This window comes from Vigna umbellata, chromosome 5 (genome assembly GCF_029865625.1).
Source record: "Vigna umbellata cultivar VRB3 chromosome 5, Vumbellata_1.0, whole genome shotgun sequence".
In the NCBI taxonomy this organism is placed as follows: domain Eukaryota; kingdom Viridiplantae; phylum Streptophyta; class Magnoliopsida; order Fabales; family Fabaceae; genus Vigna; species Vigna umbellata.
In genome coordinates, this window is record NC_142169.1 from 58,460,349 (window position 1) to 58,486,916 (window position 26,568).

General features: G+C 33.2%; 3 protein-coding genes across 4 annotated transcripts; 1 reads left to right on the plus strand and 2 right to left on the minus strand.

The window, feature by feature from the left end:
- The first annotated feature begins 275 nt into the window (after positions 1-275).
- On the plus strand, positions 276-10,126 carry LOC124840481 (uncharacterized). The gene is made up of 19 exons (XM_047316541.2): positions 276-433; positions 740-852; positions 945-1,020; positions 1,133-1,275; positions 1,519-1,689; positions 2,849-3,056; positions 3,611-3,696; positions 3,852-4,083; positions 4,231-4,354; positions 4,677-4,813; positions 6,001-6,109; positions 6,875-6,917; positions 7,370-7,532; positions 7,750-7,820; positions 7,917-8,010; positions 8,474-8,701; positions 8,870-9,079; positions 9,299-9,691; positions 9,835-10,126. The coding sequence occupies exons 1-19, from the start codon at positions 407-409 to the stop codon at positions 9,958-9,960; spliced, it is 2,754 nt and encodes a 917-aa protein (XP_047172497.1). The 5' UTR covers positions 276-406; the 3' UTR covers positions 9,961-10,126.
- A 529-nt stretch (positions 10,127-10,655) lies between these two features.
- On the minus strand, positions 10,656-13,582 carry LOC124840487 (calcium uniporter protein 1, mitochondrial-like). 2 transcript variants are annotated; one of them, XM_047316551.2, is made up of 3 exons: positions 13,376-13,582; positions 12,612-13,212; positions 10,656-11,288 (listed from the first exon to the last, which is right to left on the minus strand). In XM_047316551.2, the coding sequence occupies exons 2-3, from the start codon at positions 13,086-13,088 to the stop codon at positions 10,803-10,805; spliced, it is 963 nt and encodes a 320-aa protein (XP_047172507.1). In that variant the 5' UTR covers positions 13,089-13,212; positions 13,376-13,582; the 3' UTR covers positions 10,656-10,802. The 2 variants fall into 2 exon arrangements, with proteins under 2 accessions (XP_047172507.1, XP_087948190.1); XM_088092064.1 differs by lacking the exon at positions 13,376-13,582 and having other exon boundaries at positions 12,612-13,343.
- A 3,851-nt stretch (positions 13,583-17,433) lies between these two features.
- On the minus strand, positions 17,434-22,295 carry LOC124840491 (uncharacterized). Its single transcript, XM_047316557.2, has 8 exons — positions 22,135-22,295; positions 20,804-20,892; positions 20,577-20,715; positions 19,805-19,879; positions 19,611-19,732; positions 19,453-19,528; positions 17,813-17,872; positions 17,434-17,713 (listed from the first exon to the last, which is right to left on the minus strand). The coding sequence occupies exons 1-8, from the start codon at positions 22,255-22,257 to the stop codon at positions 17,576-17,578; spliced, it is 822 nt and encodes a 273-aa protein (XP_047172513.1). The 5' UTR covers positions 22,258-22,295; the 3' UTR covers positions 17,434-17,575.
- Positions 22,296-26,568: the final 4,273 nt, after the last annotated feature.

Sequence of the window (26,568 nt, forward strand, 5' to 3'; positions counted from 1 at the left end):
ACCTCAAAATCACAATTCTCATTCCTCTCATACCCACAAATCTTCATCACAAATTTGCAAACATTACACAAACAAACTATGACTTGCATCAAGTCAACACCACCTACGTCTGTTTTGCCTGTTCTTCTTCAACCATCTCAATTCATCATGCTACAACCTACACCTATTCCATAAACATGGCGGTGTGTGAGGTGCAGTTAGTAATTATTGAAGTGCAAGAAGCAAAACTCTCACCTGTATGACATGAAATCTAGCCCAGACCAAGTGAGGATCAGGCCCAAAACCATGTGTGTGTCCAGTTGAATTGGCGGGAGTGTAGTATCAGTTTATTCCGATATCAATGTCAGAACTTTGAGGCTTCCGACTTTGAGACCTTACGGTGGTTTCTCTTCCTCTCCTCCCCAACATGGAGACCGTTCCCTCTGTTCTCAAGGTAATCATAGTCAACACCTTTACCTCTACCAACCTCGTTTTACCGTTTCATTAATGAGAAAATGATTGGTTGTACAATGCCGTTAATCCTTTGTAAGATAACTTCAATACCCACTTTCCAGTTTTCAGTTTCGTTGGTGGGATTGAAACAAGTTTTATTTTTTGTTGGTGCTTTATCTAAATAATAAATAATTAAATGTGCAATGGAAATTGTGTTGGGTTGCCCTATCAGTATTGTGAATGACGTGTTTGAGGTTTTGAGGGTTTTATCATTGCTGGACGCTGATGTCTTTTCGACTGTTTTCAGAAATACTTTGGGTTTTCTCATTTTCGGCCTTATCAGAGAGAAGTTATTGAGAAAATTATCGAGAGAAGGGATTGTTTGGTAGTCATGGCTACTGGTAGTGGGAAGTCCTTGTGGTAAAGCATCATCATTCCCTTTTTTTCTCACTCATTCTGTTTTTTGCTTAATTGGAGAGTTCAGAGGTGAACGTTATTTTATTTCTTAACAGCTATCAGGTACCTCCCTTGGTTGTTAAAAAGACTGGGATAGTTGTGAGCCCTCTGATATCGTTAATGCAAGACCAGGTGAATTGATTAGTTCTTCTGAATGAGTCTACTTCTTTTACTTTTTTATGCTCTCAATGCCTTTCTGTACATGTCAATAGTGATTCTCTAATAAGAAGAGATGGAAAAACAGGTGATGGCTTTAAAACAACGAGGTATTAGAGCTGAATATCTTGGAAGTGCTCAGAAGGATTTCACTGTGCACTCTAAAGCTGAACGTGGTCAATTTGACATTTTGTTCATGACTCCTGAGAAGGCATGCACAGTTCCTACCAGGTAATGGATTAAACACATGTCTAACATTCAGCTGGCAGATTGTGGCCTTTATTTTGAGTGCATTTCACTGAAAAGTAATAGCTTTTAAAAATGGAAGTGTCGTGGAGCTATTCTAGAAGTTACATGACTAGTTCACTTCATAAGTTAATTATCTTTTTAATTTCTGAAATTATATCGCCGATTTTAGTCCATACCATGTCTTGTCTAATTATGATATTCTGTTCACTTAACTTATTTTTGTAGTTTCTGGACCAACTTACTAAAGGCTGGAATTAGTCTTTTTGCTGTTGATGAAGCCCATTGCATATCGGAATGGGGACATGATTTTAGGGTGGAATACAAGCATTTAGACAAGTTACGTGAGGTCTTGCTTGATGTTCCTTTTGTTGGTCTAACTGCGACTGCTACTGAAAAGTAAGCATCTTTTGCTTTGGCCTTTGGTGAAGCATATCATTGCTGTACTTTATAATGACTCTGATACACATTTTGTGCCTTTTTTATCTTGTATATATTATGCTCTCTAATTATTCATTGACAAATTTGTTTTTAGTTTCAAGTCACTGTCAAGATCATGGTTTTTTACTTTTACATGAACTTTACATCCATGCTTTGCTTGCGTTGGATTAAAATTTTAGTCCATTTCAGCCTTCTGTCTGCCCCTGTCTATTTATCTATTTGTCTCTCATGTTCCCTTTTCCTTTCCACAAATAACAGCAAGAACGGTAAATGTTGGAGAATGATATAATTATAAAATGAAGGTAGTTTGACCTATAAAGACTAACCAGAAACTAACTCCCTTTTATTTTATTATGTCGTCAAAATAATCATAAACTGATAAACAAGGGAATTAAAACTAATCTCGAGGTACTGAAATCTATTTATGAAGTTGTTTAGGGGCAATATGGGAGGGAAGGAGAGCCAGGACTTGAATGTATTGGGGTTGGAAGTAGTGCTTCTGTTCTACAGCATTGATTCGTATCTTCCTCTCTGATCTGGTATTCTATTATCCAATTTATAGATTTCCAGAGATAGAGGACTTTTGTTAGTAAACATCACATATTGTTCTATGTTCTGCAAGTAGCCTATTAGGTTTCTTAAATTTTTAAAACAGTGATGTTTGTTGCAAAAATAAATTAGCAGGTTCTGGAGTGATTAAACCACCTCTACAGAATCCAAACTTGTTTCTGTTGACATCAGTTGTATAGGGGAGGGCTGCTGAAGGTCTTGTAAGATATTTTTTCTTTAAATCTTTTCTGGTACAACGAATCCTGCAGTGTTTTGCATACTGTGTACTTCTGGTGGTTTCTTTCTCTTTTTTCTTTTCCATTTTACAACATCTTCTCATCACGAGGAAAGAATTTTCTTACCTGTGTTGAACGGTATCATGACACATGAGCATAGGAACGGATTAAAATTAATTGATATTTCTACTTTGTAAATTAATTAATGAATTTGTGATACTTCTTTCTGTTGCATTATCGTACTTCTTGGTTCTATTAATTGATAGCATACTGTAGCTTTATTTAGATTAAAGAAAAACACAGTCATGTTAATTTGTGTGCTTTATTTCCAGGGTTCGATTTGACATCATCAGTTCCCTGAAGATGGATAACCCTTATGTTACGATTGGTTCATTTGATCGCACAAATCTTTTCTATGGTGTCAAACTATTGAACCGTGGACAATCTTTTATTGATGAGCTTGTGCGGGAAATTTCAAAAGAAGTTGCTACTGGTGGTTCAACTATAATTTATTGCACAACAATCAAAGATGTAGAGCAGGTAATGTGCTAGAAATGTTACAAATAAATCCCAAACTAGTTTTCTATCTCGTTCTTTGTTTAAGGATAATGGCAGATTTTACACGACTCAGAACACTTAGTAAACTATGTTGAAGGGACAGATTGCTTGATGACTCATTAAGATTTTTTAGTTATTACAAACAATAATTAAGGTGGTGCTGTATTGTACTATATGGGATATTCATTCATTATTCAAAAGACAAACATGAGAACCTTCAACAAATTGTTTAATAGGAAAGAATTACAAAACTCATGCTAACACCAAGTGTGCCTTCTTAGGTATGGATATATATATATATATATATATATATATATATATATATATATATATATATTTGCATGGAATTCCCTCCGAGTATAATTTGTTCATGACCTTTCACTATATCTGGTTACTTATCACGATGGCTTGTCAAAAACTGATAGTCTATCTTTCTGTTTTACCTACTGAACTCTTGTTTTCACTTTTGTTGCCTAAATTCTGTTCGTCTGCAGCCTTTTTAAAGTTTGTATCCTGATATTTATTGTTTTAAATAGGTATTCAAGTCATTTACAGAAGCAGGCATTGAGGCAGGAATGTACCATGGCCAAATGAATGGAAAAGCTCGAGAGGAGTCTCATAGGTGAATGTTCTTTCTTATTTTAGAACATGAAATAAAATTTCATCTCTGATCACTGTGAAGGTGGAGCATATTCCTTACCTCCCTCCTGTTCTCTAATTTTTGAAGATGCTTCAATGTTTTGAACCTAACTAAACTGTTTTCTAATTTATTCACAGACTATTTGTTAGAGATGAACTGCAAGTCATGGTGGCCACCATTGCTTTTGGCATGGGCATAGATAAACCTAACATTAGACAAGTGATTCACTATGGTTGCCCTAAAAGTCTAGAATCCTACTACCAGGAAAGTGGACGATGTGGTAGAGATGGTATAGCTTCTGTTTGTTGGCTTTATTACACAAGAAGTGACTTTGCAAAGGGCGACTTTTACTGTGGAGATATAAAATCAGTATGTGTATTTATATTTATCTGAAAAAATTTGGCTAAGGATTTATTTGTAGTTGAATGAACATTGAAGCTGCTTACTTCTTGCATATTGTCCCCATATAAGTTATCCCCATTCTCCTACCTAATATTTAAGTCTCCAATGTACCAGGAAAAACAAAGAAAAGCTGTTATGGAGTCATTGCTCGCAGCTGAACGCTATTGTGTGCTGACAACTTGCAGAAGAAAGTTCTTGCTTGAATACTTTGGGGAAAAAATTTCAGCTGATAGATGCGGTTTGCCTTTTACATAGATGCTTCATTATTGTCCTTGTAGAGTTAGAGCTTAAACTTAATAACATTGTTACTTCATTGACTTTATAGAATTAGGGGAATCAAGAATAGTATGTTTAATCCTAATACCCCTGTAAAGGTGGATCATGTGTGTCATATGCTCCCAAGGTTTCTAAATAAGATTAAATCTAGGTTCTCTAAGGGACTTACAAAATGAAACAGCTAACTGGACAAGTTGACACAATAACAATCTTTATCATGCCTGAAACTAACCTTTTCTTATTTAGTTTACTCCATTTCTATTTCTTTTATACGTGCTTTATAGGGAACTGTGATAATTGCAAAGTCTCAAAGAAGGAGCGAGACATGTCAAGGGAAGCATTTCTTCTAATGGCTTGCATTCATTCATGCAATGGCAGATGGGGCCTTAATATGCCTATTGATGTCCTGCGCGGGTCTCGAGTAAGATGTTCAAAATTAAAGCTAAGAACTGTTTTCATTTCAGTTTTAAAGAATTCATTCCCTTTTTGAGTTCTTGTTTGGTAGCAGTAATTTCTTATTCCTTTATTTAATCATGTACATGTACTTCCTTTTTTTTCAACTGTCATTGTTATCCTTGTGTTTTGACTAACTATTTTTTTCTTTGGTTGTTTATCATAATATCTATAGGTTGTTTAACTTTTCAGACAACTGTGCCTTATTTTCTTTAGTCCTTTTCAAGTATAAGTGTATCTAACTATCTATCTACTACTATCAATTAGGTGTTTCAGGGAAATAATTGAACTTCTACAAACAGATCAAAGTGGGTGTATTTTAATAATGAATCTGTAGATCTAATTTTGAAGCCTTTTTGTTTAATAAAGTTGAAAAAATGCTATTGGATTGCTATACTGTAGGTTAGCACTACAACCTGTACCCATCATATGCTGCATTCTTGATTAAAAGAAAAGAAAAAAAATACAAACGTGGGGGGACCAGTTATGAAACCTTAATTGAGAACTTGACAGCAGACAATTTGGAAATTTTGTGTGATGATAGGTCTAAGGATGGGAAGTTTTATTCTACAGAATGTTAAAAAGAGTACTCAAGTAATGATTCTGTCACAATGACTAAAAACCATGAACTTTACAGTTGCACAAAGAAGAAAAGAAAGAGAAAGTACCAATTTATCTTCCATCCACTGATGGAAATTTATTACACTAAATTTAGATATTTTAAACTAACAACTCACATTACTTCATTTATATGATCCTAAAATTGTTCAAAAGGAACATTCCGGTTATTCAACTGCACAAAAAGCTCCCTTAGTTCATGATGACAAGGTGGTTTTTAACAGACCTATAAATCCTGTTTCCTCTTATTCATAACGACAAACATTGAAGCCTTAGTGCATAAGGAGTCTGATGTTACATGGTAGACAAGCATATTCAAATCCTCGAGTACCCACAAAATGATTTTGAATCTAGCAACTTGGTACTTTCTTTTTGCTGTCTGTAGATACTGCACTCTGCTTTAAGAATACCCTCTACTTGGTATACTCTAAAAGCATAAGTATCATTTGGTTTTCATTCATCCTTAGCTTTACTGTTGCCTTTAAATTTATTTAGTCGTTCAAACTGTTGATAGTTGTATTAGCTTGTAACTTGTAGGCCAAAAAAGTTCTCGAGGTTCAGTTTGATAAGCTTCCACTTCATGGGCTGGGGAAAAATTATCCAGCAAATTGGTGGAAATCACTTGGGCAGCAATTGATTTCTCAAGGTATTCAGCGGAAATAATTTACCTAGTTACAATCAAGAGTTATGTTCAAACAGTTCTGTTGATTGACATTCTCAGTTCAGGGTAGTTTGAAGTATATAGCGCAAAGCATTTTCTGTCGCTCTGTATAAGTTGACTGCCTGTTATTTTGGGTAATTTCAATCATTAGAAGGCAGTTTTAACATTGTAAACTACTTGGTTTGTAAACGATTTCATTGGTTTTGAAAATGAAATCACATTTTCTGGTTTTTGTTGCCTTGTTTGCTGTCCCTTGTATTCATTTTCTAAGTCTTGTGTATAATTGGATTGCAAGCGCTAGGTTAGATGTTACGAGACCATGTATGAAAGTTTGCCTTTTTCTCTTTGATTATCTAAGTGAATATGTTACATAGAAGAATGACAAGTGACCCCTTTTATTTTTCATTTTTTCTACTTCCATTTTTGTTCAATGCACAGAGGGTGTGGGTTTGTTTCTTCCTTCAACTGGAGCTTTTTGAGCTAGTAGCAGTATCACTATACGTCCATGCAAAGAAAAAAATACATCTGAAAATAATTGGCATTCTTTTTTCTGTTTTCAAACATAATTAATTATTCAGACATTTCATGCTATTTATTTGGTACTGGTAAGTCTATTTCTTGCTTCAGTATATTTTACATATTACTATTCACAATCTACATCTAAAAATGACAATCCTTTATATTACACAGTAAATTCTATTGGAAGAAATTTCTAGATGCGATTTATAATAAACTCCTATTATTCTACAGGTTATCTGAAGGAGACTGTTAGTGACGTATACAGAACTATAAGGTAGATTCTTCAATTTATTTGGTAGATTGCAGAAGTTATTTGAATTCCTTTTATGCCACAAGTCTGTTACCTAAATGTAGGATGAAAAAGATAATTATCGCACGGATACCTTTGTGAAAAATAATGATTCCTCAAGGAGGAAAAGTTTATGGATAATTATCACTGGGATTTCGGGAGTCCAGCCCTCTTGCACTTTCTAACATTACAAAAACTGTTCTATCCCCTTCCAACTCCATTTTTATCCTCCCCCTAACTACTAGTAATTATATGTTTCTCTTATCCACCTCATCACCCAGACTGTTAATACACCATACTTTTGTTATAATTTTTTATCATTGGGACCTAAAAATTTAAAAGCACATCTATTATGCAACATTTGAGTTTCTTAATGTTTTAGCGTGTTTCACAACTGAAGCTATAATTAGACGCAACATTTGTTCTTCATGAACCAGTGTCAGTTCAAGAGGAGAGCAGTTTTTGGCCTCTTCAAGACCAGATTATCAACCTCCTTTAGTTTTGACATTGACTGCTGAAATGCTTGGAGAAGAAGATAATGGAAACACACAAGACGAATTTAAAACTTTATCCACTTCAGAATTAGATGGTTTTTCAGAGGTTGGTAATTAAGTGGTTTTATCTTTTTCCAACATCTTTTCTCTCTTTCCTTTTCTTTTAATCATCAGTGAAGCTTTTTGAGTAAGTAGTTGATAATTATATGTATATGTAAGATAAATAAGCCATTTATTCATAAAAGGTAAAAATTTCTTATAATTTTTGTCTATAAGTGAAATTATATTAATTCTAAATATTTGTGCTGTACTTCTCTACTCAGGCTGAGAGAAAGCTCCATCAAATGCTTTTGGAAGAAAGATTAGAGCTTGCAAGAAGTGTCGGAACAGCTCCGTATAGTTTTTGATTTTTAACAGTTTGTGAAGGATATTAATTCTTAGTTTCTTTTATCCATAGTTTGATCACAAAACTGTAATTCCGTCTTTGTAGATATGCTATCTGTGGAGATCAAACGATCAGGAAAATTGCTTTGACAAGACCATCTACAAAAGCAAGACTAGCAAACATTAATGGTGTAAATCAGGTATGCCTTCAACGTTTTCAATATGTCTGGAAACTGGGTCAGACCTAATGGTTCAAGAAGAAAAAGCAGGAAGATGTCAAAATTCATCAAAATGGCTTTAGTAAACAAATTATTTTATTAATTTCTTAATTCAGCTTTAGTTAATATAAAATTCTTGGCAGCAATTACGTCTATGGAGAAATCTCCCAATTGCGAAGGTTTATTGAAATAATATGAAATGGCTTGCTAGATTTCCAAACACGGGGATAAATTATTGATGCAGGCAGTGTGAACTAGTAAATCCTCTGAATGAGCAATCTCTTGGCAGTAGTTTACCTTCCAATGATCAGTAATCACATAGCAGACCATGCTGCTTTGTGAAATTTGTTTGGCCTGTACACATGTCTTAGATAACTGAAGCCATTTTTATTTTTACCTTCTGTCTTTGTCATTTGAAATACTAACTTCCAACAACGTTGTTCAGCACCTAGTGATGAAATATGGAGATCATTTTCTTCAAGTTATTCAGAAACTGTCACAAGGACTAAACCTATCATTGGACGGGGAAGAAAGGGTCCCAACGGCTAGTTTGCAAACTAATACAGTAACGAAAGTGTCTCCACTAACCAACAAATCCAAGAAGTTGACATCAGCGAAGTTTGAAGCATGGAAAATGTGGCATGAAGATGGTCTTTCTATTCACGATATTGCTGTATGTCATTCGTATCTGCTGTTATTATTAAAGATCTTTGCTTCACAATTTCATTGTATAATTTCATGACATTGTTGTATATCATATTAGTCTGTTGTTACTAAGATCCATGCCCACATGTTTCATTGGGTAACTACTTTCTCTACTGACTCCTCTCCGTAATCTCAGAACTTAGAAGTTAGATCGGCTCCTATAAAAGAACAAACTGTTGCTGAATATCTACTGGAAGCTGCCCAAGAAGGATTACCTTTTGATTGGGTTAGATTCAGCAAGATGATAGGACTCACTCAAGAGATCATGTCAGAAATTCAGGGTGCTATTTCAAAAGTTGGATCTACAGACAAGCTGAAGCCTATAAAAAATGAATTGCCAGAAGATGTGGGTTCGGATTTCCTACCTTCATGATTTGAGTACATCATGTTATTTATGCAAATAATATGGTCCAATATATTTCATTCTACTGCTTTATCTTCAATGGTGGCAACTTCATTATTTTAGGTTTACTTGTTTTTATTTCCTGAAAATTATTCGAACTTGTAGGTAAGAACTGCTTATTGCTTCATTGAATTTGAGATTGAATAATTTCTTATGGTGCAGATAAGTTATCAGCACATCAAGACTTATTTGTCAATGCGAAACTGTGGTATATCCTTGGAAACTAATCAGTCTGGAAGTAACCAAACCGGGAAAGATGACGAACTTGCACACAATGCTTCAAATTTGTCAGACTGTACTTTAGAAACATGTCCTGACAGGCAATGTGAAGATGACATTTCTGTAAAAGGTTTGGCTGAACAAAGTGACTTAGAAATGGATGAGGTACCTTCTTTACCTGTCAACGGTTCTGAGGAACAGAATATTTCAAATGCCAGGGAAGGGGAATTCACAAGAAAACGACAAAGGGTCAGTGAAACGGAGGAAGTAAACTCAACTAGATTGAAGGCTACAGTGAGTTCTGTTGTAGAGTGGATGAAGAACCTTGATGAAGGGGTAAGTGGAGACTTGTTTGTTTTTGACGACTTTCTATATATATATATATATATATATATATATATACATAGACTCAGACACATATATATGTGCTTTGCTTTGTGATCATAATTGTAGGAAAATGTGTTGTTTATTGGTTTCAGGCTACGTTGAGCAATATTTTGGAACACTTCAATGGATCCAGTGAAGATTCTGTGGTTGAACTGCTCAATTGCTTAGAGTGTGACTTTTTAATATATAGGAAAGGGAACGTGTACAGGGTTTTGTAACAGTTTATGCATCGTATTTTTGTAGATCACGCTTGTGAAAATCTATTTCTTTGTAGTCTGTTGCATTTTCACTACAATGTTAACTGCCTAGAGTAATGAACATACTAGTCATTTCATAACAGCTCCAGGTGTTTAACGGTAAATACATTTTTCGTTTTTCGGTTTATTACTCGTAGATTTCGTATTTTATCCTATTTCTAACTTTGATCACTCGTTTTAATTGTTCCCATTTAGTTATAACAAATTTGTAGTTATTCATATTCAGTCTTAGTTTCATAAATCCATTGGATGAATGACAAACAGTAGAATTTGATGTATCATTAGTTTATGTAATTTTGTAAAGGAAAAGGTTTATAAAATGACATCACATCACTTTTGAAGTTTTTATTTAAATATATATTACTCAAACAATAAATTTGGACATGTCTTAGTTCTTGATGTGATTTGATCTCTCAATTTAATAAATTTAAAGATGTAGCATTAAAGCTTTAAGGATTTAGTTTGTCGGGCACGTAGGTTGTCCAAGCACCTTTTACTACGAATTGTTGAACTAGTGAACTTTATTTTCAGTCCAGACCATTTGAGACATTTATCCCAACGGTTAACAACAGAACCGTGGAAACAAAAACCATGAAAGATTCCTGGATTAGGCCAACCAGGGACTCTTACGCATTACTCATACTCAACAGATGGAATAGAACATAATCTTCATGCATTGTTAAGAAAATGAGGCAAATAAGAAGCCAAAACTATAGTTAGTTTAATCTTTCTCCCCACCAACACTAAAACAAGGGGAACAAAGTTAACTATAGTATAAAGAATTGCAAATCCTCCTGAAAATGTTAATCTCTATGTAAAGCATCTTCAAGATCCAGTTCTACCCCTATGCGATTTTTTAAAACGGTACTAGCATGTAAAGGTGTTTTGCACTTGCACTGGAGCTCCTTGAATCTCTCAATGTCAAAATTATGCCTCTTGAAAAGCTTCCTCTGCCTTGAAAGAAAAAGCCTCTTCATCAAGTCTTGGTAAGTAGGGTCTCTTGAAGTGAACAAAAAGTATGCATAGCCTATGACCAACCCTGTGGTTGTGGTAAAAAATGCAATTGGCTCCATTACGTCCCATGAAAATTCCCAGAATGTTAGCCTGAAAAATAGGCTCACTGTCACTACGCTGAATCCTAGTCCAGACCAGAGGATGCGCCGCACCTGCTTATGTGCCAACACATCAATTTCCTCTTTCTTCTCCTGCAGTATCTTCAACTCCTCCCTTATAGGATCGTTTTCAGCAGTCAGTGCCAGCGGAACGGCTCTGCGAACCAGATCCACCACCTGAAACACACAACATTGCCATACAACACAAACATAATCAGTGAATTTACAAAACTTTCCACATCATCACAGAATTGAATTGCATATTACTTTCTCTAATGTCATTTTCAGCAACAAAAATGGCGGTTGACCAGATAAAGGTTATACAAACAAACATACTGCTAAGATTCTGCAGACAGTTTGTACCAGACCAAACACACCATAGAGAACTTAAGGAATCACAAATTATTTTCTACTGTTGTTTAGGTTCTGCTGTGGTTTTAGTTTGATGCATAGTTTGAAAAGACTAATCCTGCATTGAAACAGGTTTAGGCATGATAATCAATGACAAACAGCTGGAAACACAACTAATTAGCTATACGTAATAGTATTGGAAGTTTTCATGAACACTACTCCCTATTATGTTTCATCAGTGAAATGCATCAGCCCTAAATCAGTAAAGTTGTTCAACTTGGAACCTTTTTGCATAACTAGCACACAGAAGACTAACCAAATATTACAATTTTGCACTTGCAGAACCAATTATAATTTTATAAGACCTCTATAGAAGCAGGACATGTCTATTTTGCCATTTCTAATCTTCTAAGATGAAAGACACGGATAAGTCAACAAATTTACAGGGCAAGAAGAAAAAGAAAATTAAAGTAATGTTAATATTCTACAACTGAAAACAAGATTCCAGAATCCAGATAGGTTGGATCTGAATCGTTCACGTCATTGAGACTATGCAATGAAACAATTTGGAGCTACAGAGTTCTTGAAAGCCAATGTTCTAAACCCAGTTTGTTCTCTCTATTTCAGAAGAAGAAAAAATAAAATAAAATAAACTGTAACTGACTTGATCAGCTCTACTACATAAAGCTACAATGAAAGAGAAAGCACGCATCATAAAGCATAAAACTAAGAAATTATATTTGAATCGTTAATTGATAGATGAAAAAAATAACTCCCATCCACCATGGAGTTAAGCCAAAGGTTGAATCATGAAATTATTTCAGGTTGAACACGAAGAGTGCTAGACATGCAGGATAAAAGGGTGGATGCTACACAAGTCACAACCCATTCAAGATTTTTCCTTTACAAATTACATGTAATATTTCCCTGTGAAAAGAGATGTGAAATACATGGGTCAGGGAGGACCCTCACACACTAAAAGGCAGGAAAAAGAAGGCAAGACTTGATATCTATTGCACCTATGGTAGTTAAGTAAATATTCTGTTAAATACTTAGATCCGGCCATGCTTTTCGTGAGCCCCACAAACAAAAATTATGCTCTTATGCCAGCATAAACATAAGCAATTCAAATCAATCCAAATATCTCACCTTATCAGGATGCAAATACACTTTGTCCCGGAAGAGGAGAACAACCCCAGCCTCATCAAGAACCCTAGCAAAAGCTGCAGCCTCTTCAGGACTCCTGGCAATCCCCATGCTCTCACAGGCCTCAAGAAGCTCAGAATAGCAAATAACTTCCTTCCCTTCCATACCAAGCTTCATCTTGAGGGACTCCACATTCACCAACCTCATAAGCTTCTTGGCTTCCGAGAATGATATAAAATCTTCTCTTTCATTACCATTACTGACACCCCCACCCCCAGTTGAAGTTGATACACCCCTCTTTATTTGATTCAACAGAAAAGATAAGGGCGTCATTTCACCACCACCCCTTCTTCCACCACACATCAAAGGAGGATCAAAAGGATGAAGTTTTTCCCTATGACCATGACTAACACTACCAAATGCAGATACCCTTTGCCTTAGAAAACCCCCACCAGCACACCACCGCCACCTACCCCACATTTTACCAGAGCCCAGATAAAAAAAATCCAAACTTTATGAGAAAAACACCAGCATCACAAAAAATCGACACTGGCCAGTAAAGTCACCACCGTGAAAAATCAACAACCTTCATCTCCCCTCTCATCTGAAACATTCAAAACATAATGGTCACTAAAACCGGTGCTCAAAAGTAGCAACTTCCAAAAAAGGACTGGCAAACAAGTATACTTTAATAAAAAAAAAATCCTAAGAAAGAGAGAAAGAATCTTTGTGTGTGCATCTGGAAACTTTCATAAAAAAAAAATTACCTTCAAATAGAGAGAGAAAGGAAAGAAGGAAAGACAAAGTAATCGGAGAAGGTAAGAGAAAGAAGAGGAGAAAGTGGATTACGACGGATTTGCTACGTAGAAATACTCGTTAGGTGTGAATCGACGTCGTCGTCAACAACTTTGGGTAACGGTTATTAACGGAGAAAGGCGGAGGATAGGGTTGATGAGTCAGACAGGGAGTTGTGTGGGTCCCAGGAATTAGATTGAAATTCATGCACACGCCATAGACTCGCTTCTCACTTGTCTGACTTCAATGTCTCTGTATTGGGTCCATTTCGTGACCTTACAGTTTTAGAGGTCAGATTAATCTAACGGTGGAGGTTAAATGCTACAAGCTTCCATTTTTATGACAAGAGTGTCATTTTCTTTTTTTCTTTTTCAGAGAATTAATTGGAATGAGGTTTCAGAATAGTTATAAACTATTGCTGTTTCAAAAGATTGCGTGATAAATTATATGACACATTTTCTTTAATTCATAATTTTTTTTGTTTAATTTCAATAAATTTATATTATAAAAATTTAAAATATTTGAAATGATTCCGTCGAGATTTAAGGTCTTACAATCCATTAGATACAATTAAAAAATTGTTTATTTTGTGAAAACGTTAAATAATTTTGTTTGATCTTATATTTTGAGCATTCACTTTTATTAAATATTTAGATGGAAATTTATTGGTCTAGTTTAACTTAATTAAGATTGTTATAGTTGGCCTCTCTAAACAAAAGGCCTGTGTTTTTCTTTATTATGACATATATATATATATATATATATATATATATATTAGTTTATTAAAAAATAATCATGTTTAATAAAGATACACACAAACAAAATTGCACCAAAAAATAAGTAAATAAAAGTTTAAAATAAATTTGGAAGCCCTTTTTTAGAGCCATTTATTAAGAGATTAAAAGATTGTCGGTGATAAAATAAGTGGAGTTCGAAATATATTTTTTGAGTTTGAAACACAATATTATAAGTAATTCAAACTTATTTTTCCGCACTGATCTTTAACTCAACTATATTCAAGTTTTCTTTAATATACGTTAAAAAATATCTCTGATAATTAGAAGATTATATAATTATTTTACACTATGATTATTTGATGGTGGATATGGAAGTTGAAGACGAAGAGGTTGAAGATTATGGACGAAACTTCTACTCCATTTCATTAACCCTAAGTGATTGTATCATATTGTAATTGATTACATCAACTTCTAATGGATTCGTTGTTATTTCATTATTTATTATTTTCTTTTTAATTCTAGTATATTAAATAATTTAAAAAATCTATAGATATTATTTTATATTACTTTTACAATTAAGAACAATTTAATAATTTATATTTTCTATTTATTGAAAAATCTTTTTAATTTACCGTATCAAACAAATTTCTTACCTACTTACATAAACTTTATACTATCAATCATCTGTAAATTTAGAAAAGAAATAACACATAATGTATTCTTAAAATCCTCGTAAATTCATTCACCTTTTTCTACAAATCATTTATTTTAAACGAAGACACCTTAGTTCTAATTTTTATTTCCCTCAAAACAATATATATATATATATATATATATATATATATATATATATATATATATATATATTATTTTTTACCAGATCACCCATATATTTTACTTTCACACCCATGTTTACAGTAAATAAATAATGTTATTGAAAGATTTAATGATAAAATATTTGCGTTATTTGTATTGATAAATGCTTGATTCAGTATATTTAATTATTTTGATGATTTAGAAATTGAGATAAAACACAAATTATATATATATAATTCTAGAAACAATTTAAAAACTGTAACGGAGTTTTCAATTTTAAAATGAATAATATTTTAATTAATTTTAACAAAAGTTAATGTTGGAAAATGAGTTGTTTGTAAAGTAAGATACCTTTGTTTGCAGCCTCGAAACCCACAGTATTTTATATGTTAGATTGATTGACAATCAGATTTTTTTTTTCTATTTTTGGAACTTATTTTGTATAAACCAAATTTTTTAAACATCACCAAAATCAGCACATTTTTTAGAAAACGTAAGTTATATAAAATAAAATAAGAATCGATATAATTTAAAACTTCACTGAAATTGTGTCAGCCGAAACAGACTTTTCAAGGCCATTCAGCCTTCCACAAACTACTTATGGCAAAAAGACTCTTAGGTCAAATATATAACAAATTCAACTTTTGTATAATGTAAGTGGTCCTCACTGATCGGTATTGTAATTAATTTATGTATCAAAATAGTTATGTTTATATCTCAAATATATCATAATTAAATATAAAACGATGACCACTTTTTTATTTACATGCTTAAATATAATTTTGGTTTCTTTATTTTATTTTTTATTTTTTATCAAAATTTTATGAAATAACATTATGAAAATTTATTATTACAACTATTCTTCGCTTTAAAGTTTGTAATTTCATTATAATTTCATTCTTAAAAAGTATCTCCAAAAAGAAAAATATTTAAACGGTATATATCAGAATAATTTCAAATAAAAATATTTGGTCTTCTATTTTATAAATTTCAAAAATTTTGTCCAATTTCAGTTTCATTTATATTTATTTCACACATTTAATTAATTAAACTATTTTAATATCATCTTAAATATAAAATTTAATTAAATCAAATAATTGTGCATGTATAAGAAATACTGCACCTGTTTACTGTGAATTAGTTTAACATTTAAAATTTTAAATTCATAAATTAGAAAAAAAGAAATTATTGCATAATTAAAGTACTAATTCCTAGATACTATAATTGAATTTAGTAGGCATGTATTAAGAAAAGTTGAAACATGGATACAAACAAGGAATGTGGACCTGTGTTTTAATTTTGGACAGGGGACCGCAGAAACAGTTGTCAGATTCAGATCATGCTTACATCTTGTCAATAATATTAATTTCATATAACTTTTTAATGGTAATGTATAAATAAATAAATATTACAAAATTTAATTAATATCAAAATTAAATTCAAATATTTTACTTTAGAATTAACAACAGTAAAATAATTTTAAACAATTAATTAATAAGTTTCTCGATTTAAGATATATTTTTCTCAATTAATTAAACATACATATATAATTGGTTATTAAAATAATTATTTTAATCACTCCGGAGAGGTGGTTTCTTCTTTATCAACTAAAGTGAAATTATAAAACAAATAAAGAATTTGGTTGTGGTCGGAAAGCAAATCCAAACCAAAGATTTCTAAATAAAAAAGTTATCCAAAAAATGTTGAGATATTGGATTTCATTTTAGGGCTTCTTTTTGTTCATATTCTTTCTATCCATATTTTAACTCCGTTACAGATTGACATTGACTCTGTTTGGACTGTTTCAAACATGAATAGATTCTTGAAACTGTATCAGACTTTCAATTTAGTCATAAAATTTAAATAAATAAAAAATAAACGTGTGAAACAGAAATTATCTATAAAGACATCTTATTTATTTACTAATATTCAAGGACTGATTGGGAAAAAAATGCAATTTAAAAAGACCGAAAAGATCGTCGGACCGAAAAAAACATTATGCCAAAAAATAAATTTCAATTATATAATTTGAAAGTTAAAAGAATCTTCCAAATTACAGAGTCTAAAAACTTTCTTTTTATGCAAAAAAAATAAAAATGACTTAATTGTCCAATCTAAAAAAAGAATAAGATTCAAATTGGCCAATTCGAGAAGTTTCTTTAAACCCAAACAAGCAGTTTCCCCTGTGCTAAAAAGATCGTTCTGGGAAATGCTAAGTACTTCATATCTTCCCAAAAAATAATAAACTTTTTAAGACACCCAGAATTAGGCTAATGCAATAGCCTTACCATACTCATGTCATTTTGTGGAATAATAAACAGTATAGGAATGAAACTGAAGCATGAGTTGTATTCAATCCAATGTCATAATGGTAAACGACAAGGTATGATAGATGCTACAGAATTTTTGAACCATGTAATGATATATCTTTGTGGTTTTAATTTTAACTTTTGCTTTCTTTACTGATTCAGAATACATGTATGTAATCACAACAATATATTCAATTTCTAAAAGGCAAATATACAGCATATACCGTACTGAATCTTTTTAGAATGTTAAGAGGAAAAAAAAAAGTTAATCACAACTGTACTAAATGAATTCAATGGCCATTTAGTAGGCTCACTTGCCATGCTTTGCTTTTGAAAGAGTTTTAACCAAACCCTTGGCAATCTTCCAGAACCAAAACAAATTCATAATCGTCAACACAGGAGGCACCACAACCAAGGTATAAAACCCCAATGGGAAGATCTCATTGACCTGAAATTAGGGAGAAAAACGTTGGATTTTATCTACTAAATCATAATCAAAAGGGAAATTGTGATGTATGTTTGATGAGGAATCAGAGAAAACGCTCGCCTCATCAAAATGGGTCCACATGTGGACAAAAAAGAATATGAATAGGAAAATCCTTGCAATCTGCAGCACAAAAGATATAAAAAGGGTTAAAGCAAAACCACCAAGTAAATTTGTTCCAGACTTCCATCATTACAATCATTAGAGTGAGGGTCAGATCACAGCAAAATTTGAACTCTTTTCTTACATATATAAGAGCTAGTTTCTATTTGGGATCAAACAGTATGACAGAAGTGAACAAAATTTTACTTTGAGAAATCAGAGCATTGAAATGTGTCAGCACATGACATCATGCAAATGGAGGTAGCAAAATAAAACAAAAAAACTCTTAGCAGATCAGTGAAGGCGCATAAGTTGCAACCACCACTATCACCACTACTCTTACTTGCATTGCCACAAGCGTTGAGCTATTGTCACAGCCCTTGTTACAATCATCATCAACACTCACTGTGACAATCTCACCACAAAACCAACATTGTTGTTATGGCTGCAATTAATGTTGTCACTGCAAAAACTATTATTATCATTATTGTGCTACTATCACCATTTTTGTTGCCAGTATGACCACAACCCGTTACCATTATCATTGTCACCATTGTCATTGTTATTACCATCATTACGTTCACTACTGCCAATATGACCACAACTCATTACCATTGTCATTGTCACCATTGTCATTGTTAATACCATCATCGTGTTCACTACTGCCTCTACCTTCATGGCATCACTATCGTCACTCTTAACACTACTACAATTGACATTATTTCCATTGCTGGCACACCCACGCCCAACTATAGCCACTATCACAATGGTTATCATAATTGCGAGTAAACTCATTGGAGTTTACAAGTCCACATGTACAATGTGGGTTAAGTCATTGGTAAACTCTTTTTTATTTAGAGTAGACACCAGAACTCAAGGCAAACTCATGCTAACTACCTAGTTTACTTTGCTGGTTAAAAAATCAACCGAAAAAAAACATCCTCGGTGTTTAGGACCCAACAACCCTAGCTAAATTTTGCATCTTGATCCAAAAACGAAGAACCTTCCTATCCAAGGGATGGAAGGCAGAAGCCTGCCCCCTCTAGTCAAGGAGTTAAGGTCTTGCAATGAGTAGTCAATATGTTTGCTTTTCTCTCATGCTTGTTTTTGTTCATGGTTTCTTATTCTGGTGGCCAAGGAATATAGGAATCACACCAATCCATCCTGAACTTGGTGGTTAAATGCTAATGAGGTGACGACAATATTTATTAATCCTCCTTCCATTTTGTGTATCAATCTAAATATGAAGGCCTCCAAAGTCCAGCTTTGCTTCTTCTCTCCCAATCGCAAATCACACTTTTCCCTCAAAGTAACAGTTGCAGATTTCTTTCAATCTCACTAATGGAAGTTATTATTTTCCCTATTTGTCATTTGGTTCCAATATGTTGAAAGTTCCTTTGCACTCTCTGTTGTTGGCTGGTTCATTCACGTAATACATTGCAACCCATATTTAAACACCATAACCTACCTAATTTGATTTTTTAGAAGCCTCTTAAAGCTCAAAGAAAAAATTATAAAAAAACCACAAGAAACATAAGCAATTCCTTCAGGTACTACTATAGTAGAATTCAAATTGAGACCAAAAGTATATTATACAGTACCAACCACCCGAAGAACAATGCAGCGCCATTCCATACGTAAAGCTTGGAGCTCTTAAGACCAGCAACGTCCAAGTGCCTGTACATGCACAATTAATGTAACAAGTCAATGTTGACTCACGTTCATTAGATGACAGAGTTAGAGTCTGAACAACAATTACCATCTTAGATTTACAAAAGGAGTTGTACTCTCAGAGAAAAGAACCATAAGGATGTAGATCTGTCCTTGACCACTCAGCAAAGATTGAATAATTGAAAACATGGACAGCCCGTGGTGTAAAACCTAAATACGAATGAGTTTAGTTTACCACCTTCTAAACAGAAAACCTAGAGACCGAGAGCATTCATTACTTACGTATTCCACACCACCTAAAGCTGGAAAATGCCAAAGAATCATTGCCAGATCAGCTAGAAAATAACCTATAGAAATCTGTAAAAAAGAGAGGAAAAGTATAGAAGACAAAATCACAAATAAGCCAACAGGACAATCATTACTTTACAAGGCAAAACAATAATGTTAACAACAAGAATAAGAGACAGAAAAACATATCAAAAAAGAAGAAACAGAAAAATTAAGAAAAGAGTGACATGGCACTAAGATTAAGAATGCACCAGCAGCATGTGCATCAGATCAATATGGAACTAAAGGGTCGCTTGACATTTCTAACCCTGGGTCCCAACAAGTAATATTTACAGTGCACAACTTGAGGGGTACACCAAGCATGCAGGAACCTTTTCTCTTCCAATGAGCAAAACATAAAATGATTTATCCCTCTTACATTTATTATAAAAGCTACACAATTTAGAACTGAATGCTCCTCAAGAAAAGACAGGTTCATTCTAAAAGCACTGCAACTTTAACAAATCTAGGCTTCAGCATTCAGTACTTGGTACCTAAAGAAGATTAACAGTAGAACTACATGAATATTAAATAATAAACAGAAAATACTACAATAACAAGTAATAGAATTCCCCTTTTCAGTCTGTATATTTTATCCGTACCCTCACATGCATCATGATCATTTTAGCCCAAACTTAGTTAGAAATTAGAATGAAAAAGAATTTAAAATCAACATCTGATAAATCAAACAAGTTAAATTTTGCTAATAATATTGTCTTCAACATACCCCCAGTACCGAATTTGAGAAAGTGGATGATCTATTAATAACAAGTTCTTCTTGTGAATCCTTTTTGAAGATGTCTGATAACACCAGAAAGTAAAATGACGCAAATGATACAAACAGAGCATGAACAGTTGAGAATCCCCTGCATAGGCAAAATGTCCAAAAGTTAACATAAAAAGTCAATCATGAACGGAATAAATTAAAACAAATTTTTATACAGTTCATTTTACCGGTTATTCCATTCAATTTTCTCTGCTCTATTCAATTTGCCATATCCCGCAAACAACAGGGAACTCAAATTGGCAGTCAATCTATAAACCTTCAAGAAGGACATGAGGAAAGGATCAATTGTTAAACATAATAATCTCCAAGACTATAGATCTTTTAGTACCATTCATCTAAACTGACCATATATATATATATATTTCACAAGAGCAACTAGAAAAGGTAACGAAATAACACTATATGAATGTATAAAAATCCAAAACGTTAAACACACTCAAATAACCAAAAGTGTTAAGACTGAGGGATTTGGAGCTAAAAAAAATAGCTAGAGTTCATTTCTACCAAGACAAAATATAGTGAACCAGAAATTACTTTCAAATACATTTTCAGATTGTTATTAAGTGAAAATCCAATTGGATTTGATAGCCATGAAGCAATAAACTCACTCAACATAATTTCAATATATATACTGAAAAGCAAAAGCATGCAGATCTAGTGAATAGCATTAAACTCTAATGTTAAATATAATCTTCAATTGCTATGTTGACACTTGACAACAATTTATGCATTAAATATTTTGCTAAAGTAGTAAAGCATCCAATTTTCCTCTGGAATTGTTGTTAAAGGAATGAGGTCACCATCTATGAAAAACTATATCGAGAGTGATATGCAGTAAATAAATAGTGAACCATGTTTATTGAAATGAAGAAGTCAGCAGAGCACCTAAAAAGAAATCTTTCTATCTTAACAAGAATGAGACAGTTGCAGCCTCAGTCCAAGGATATCCCAAAATTACCACTTGACCCCGTATCTACAAAGCCTTTACCAATTACTTAACCATAAAGAACGCACACGAATACAAGCTCCTCCTATTCAATTGAAATACATGTTTGCTTCTTCACCACAGACCACATAAAAATAGGCACCATCATTTTAAAGATGCCTACTCCTCAAATTGTATCCCAAACCTATAGTATTAGTATCAAAAGACTAAGAGCGATTCCTAGTCCACGAATGTCATATCCCATAACTGATCCTGCTTTTGGATAATGACATGCATGATTGTCAAATACCAATTTCCTCATATATATTTCTGCATTGAATCTTCATCTGCGTCATCAACCATCTTATTTCAATTTAAGTAAAAAGCATATCCCTAATCCCTCCCCACCCCCTTCCCTCCTTTTTTTCTTCTTTTCCTTGTGATCCTCTGAAAATGATATTCCATTCTGCTCCTCTATCAATACTTCAAAATCCTAATTTGGTCCACAGAGAAAAAAGAGGAATTTGCAACATAAAAGACACTGAGAAAGTGATGAAAAGCTCATTTACTTACAATAACACAGAAGAAGACACCAGTGAAGACAGACCCCAGCCATTGAATTTCTTTGGTTGGGGTAGCAACGTCATAGGAGGAAACCGAACCAACCAGGGAACCAAAATAGAAAGTAAATCCCATCCAATCAACTTGTTGAAAGTGCTAAACTGCATCAAACACATAATGCATAAGTGCCCCCACAACAGCAAAGGAATCCCATTGGAAACAAACAATAGAGGGTGGAATCCCCACTCAACAAAAAACTGCAGCAAAAAAAAAATTCCCGTGAGTCATGGAAAAGGAAATCTTGTCTACAATAGTTGCCTGTTATTTCATTTGCACCCACTTCACGTGACTTTTAGCACAAGTTGATCAATCAAACCATGATGACCATAGGAAAAGGCAATGAAGAAAACTTCTTGGCAAACAAACCAGACAGGTAACAGGACAAAGGGAAAAAGTCAATTTATTACATCATGTTCATTTTAATATTAATTGATATAAAAAGAATAATGATAATGATCATACACAAAATCAACATCATACCAAGAAGAGAATAGATAAAGAAACAAGAAACAAAAGAAGGATCAAGAATAAATTTTCTTAAGGAAAAAGAAAATGAAATAAATCGAAAGAGAATAATTAGGTGACCCGTTAGAAGCAAGTACAGTCATTGAAATGAAGCTTGAAACTTTAGCACAGAGAGAAAAAGATTGAGACCTTAGCTGAAATGGGATACTGATCGAGACCAAGAATTGCGCAAAGAAGAAGAGCCTATTCGGCCATCTCAACGGAACATCAAATTCTTCCTTATGCTCAGTCAAAACAATATGACTAATTGTACCCTTTCTCTGTCAACAGAGTAATAATAATTAAAATCTACCAAAAAAAATTATATCTTTATGATTCTGGCCCAACTAAAAAAAGTATTGAATTTGATAAGAAAATTATATTTACAAGTTGTATTAAGTAATTTTTGTTAGGGTTACAATATTATTTTTACGGGAAAATAGGAGTGAAATTAAACAAAATAAAAAATTGAAAATAGGAGAGAAACTGGCTTTACAAAATTTAGTTTTGAGTTTTTGTTTTTGTGAATGAAAACTCAAACAAGAAAATCAATAACTATTCAAAAGTATCATATTCTTTAAAATTAGTTACCAACAAAATTGACATCAATGACAAAATTAGAAAAATTACTACTAATAAGAATAACTACAACATTAAACTGGAAAATTTTAAGAAATTTATTCAACAAAATATACACAATTTATATCTTAGAATAAAAAGGTTGATAAGACTGTTATTGTTTTGGTTCAGAACATTTCTTAACATGATGTTAAACTTCTTATCTTTCTTTTCTGTATTTGACCAACAGTGTTGTAATGATTTAGTAATATATTTAGATTAAATAAGACATTTTTTTAAAAAAGTAAATTATATAAAAACACGTAACCATTAACTCTCTTTTTTCATTATTGTATGAACAGACAAAGTAATTTAAAAATATACATAGTCGATGTCATGTTTGTAAGTAATAATTTACTTAAAAGCCCAAAATCTGAGTTTTAGATGCTCCGAATCACCTAAACCAAACCTCAATATTATACTTAGAAGTTCACATACATATAAGCTCTGGCAGGGAAAAATTGCAGCATCTATGCATGTGGAAAGAATTTGGTTATGAGCATAAAATATTGTAAGCTTAAATTGTAAGCAAAGAGGGATTCCCTACATGTATAAAATAGAGCGTTGACCAAAGAGAAAATATGATAAAATAAAGAAGAAGATTAAGAGAGGAAGTGATTGAGAAGATGTGATGAAGAAGAAGAAGAAGAGATGAGAATGATCTTCATCACATTGAGTTAGAATAATGGTTTCCTGAGGATTGTTGATTTGGAGCATGGCTGTGTCTGTGGTTAAACCAGAATACTGTAAGGGAAACTAACCTTCTTTTCTGATGCAACCATTAATAGTTTGAATCCCAACCACACTTTCTTTGGTGGCTAATTCAGAAGCTTTGAACCCACAGGTTCCTCTGCATGCATTAACACTAATTATTCGGATCACTGCTTCCAAAACTCTCTCCACAAACACACAAAACACTACTACTTCTCTCGCCCACCTATTCTTCTTATTTATCTCACTTTTCCTTCACATTATATATAGCATATGCTGTGAAAAGTAATAATATATTAGAAAACATAGCAAAAATTTAAAGTAATTCGCTTAATTACACAAGAAACAAAAATGATAAAGGTATTTTATATCAATTATATCAAATGAATTTTCAATCATTTATTGTTTCTCCCAAAGTCTCTTAAGAATTCAGTAACTAGACAATTTTTTGGAAAAATTGTCTTAAATTTAATTAAAAGATTAACACTTCTCAAATCAAATATATACATCCTCACATTATCGAACTTGTCCAACAACTCTAATACAATAAAATGAGTTTCGTATACATTAATGATTCTTTACTCGATTAGATGCTAAAAACGTTCATTTCTTTCACCACTTCGTACTTTCAATTATATTATTTGGTTATGATAAGAGTTTACATATCTTTTCAAATTTCTTAACTTAATACTTATATTACGCATCAACAAACGTTATAGTACTTTCAAGATAATTACGGGTTTTGTACGTTATATCAAAACAGCTAATCTCAATCGATCACATTTATTATATAATTCATATAAAATATTTAATCTAAATAAGTTTTTATTTTTAAATTAGAAACTAATTTAGAATCAATAATAATAATTAATTAACAATACAAAAAATTCCTTAACTATGAAAAATTTCTCGGTATAATAAAATTTACGAATAAATTTTATCGATGAAAATAAATTCGATTTAATAAATTAGAATTTAAATTACTGACATAAATATTTTATCAATAAATATTCCTTGATGAAGTTCATAGATAATCTAGAGGTGGTAGAATGGGGAAGCAGTGTGAACAATGTAAAGAGGACAGCGATACTAGTGTGTTGACGACAACGTCAGTAGAATGACTGTAGTGGTGGCAGTGAAGGAGAAAAAAAAGAAGAGGATGAGGGGGAGAGAAGGAGGAGAAGAAGAAAGAAGAGAAAGATGAGAAAAAGAGAAGTCGGTGACGAAGCTGGAAAACACAATAACTGAACATTTATTATTAAAGAAGAAACTTGATGGATCAGTGGAATAAATTCGATCAACAAACTTATAATAATTTTAAAAATATTAATTTTGAGTTTATTTGTCTTTTTATAATTTTTTTTCGAGTTTTTTACATAGCAAAATTAGGCTGTTGTTTAGTAGGTTTGGAAAAAATCATAATACGCAAAATTTTAAAATTAATATGGGGCGCGTCATTGATTTAATATTCAGTTTTAACCCATTAGAATTAGATTGTAGCATATTTAGAAAGGTTGAATTACGATATTCTTTATAAAAAAATGATTTGTAATTTCTTTAAATAGTTGTATGTGTTACAACATATAAAATAGTAGAAATAAAATTTTAAAAAGAGAGTAGTTTTTTTTATGGTGATCACTAGTACACTAAAGGAAAACGACAACGGTTATTTTCACCTATAAACCAAACGGTTCTCGTCCTCGCCGAATGGTGCTCGCCCTCGCCGAACAGTGCTCGCCCTCGCCGAACAGTGCTCGCCCTTGCCGAACGGTTCTCGCCCTCGTTGAGCCCTAGCTGCGTCATCGCGGTTCTTTCGCTGCCATCGCAGTGCCCTTGTCGTGCCCTCGCCTCACCATCGTAGTGCCCTTGTCGCGCCCGTGCCTCACCATAGCCAGCTCTCCCAGGTTGGTTGTCTACGTGAAAGGAAGAAGAAAGAAGCTTGAAGCAAGTTGTTGAGAGAAGTCTTAAAAATGGCAAAGAAGAGATTAGGAATAGAACCGCTCGAGATAAATGGTAGAGAGAAGAGATTGGGAATAAAACCTCTGAATAGGGTTTGTTGAGAGAAACCAGCAATAGGGAAAAAATTGGTGTTTCCCTTCTCTGCAATACCAACCTAGAACCAGTGAGAAAGGGGAAAGAAGATAAATGGCAGAGAGAAGAGATTCGAAATAGAATCAAACCTCCTTTGCCGCGAATTAGAACAAAGAGAATAAGAGGAACAAGATCCCTAGGTTGGAGAGAAGAACTTCTTTGGAGGCGCGAAAAGGAAGAGGAAGAACACTACGCGAGAAAATGCGTTCCCGTTTAGTGTTATGAATTTGAACTTACGCAGGGGCTATTACCTCGGTTAAGGAAAAGATCGAGGCCGAACGGTACTATAGGCCTCGGTTCGCGCCTAAACCGAGACATAATAATGCCTTGAAACGTTCAGTTCGCGCCAAAACCGAAGCCGAACGGTCCTATTGCCTCTGTCCCCAAACAACCGAGACAGTATTAGTGGACAAAATGAACTTGGAACGTTCGGTTCCAAAGTGTCTAGCAGGACATACTGCC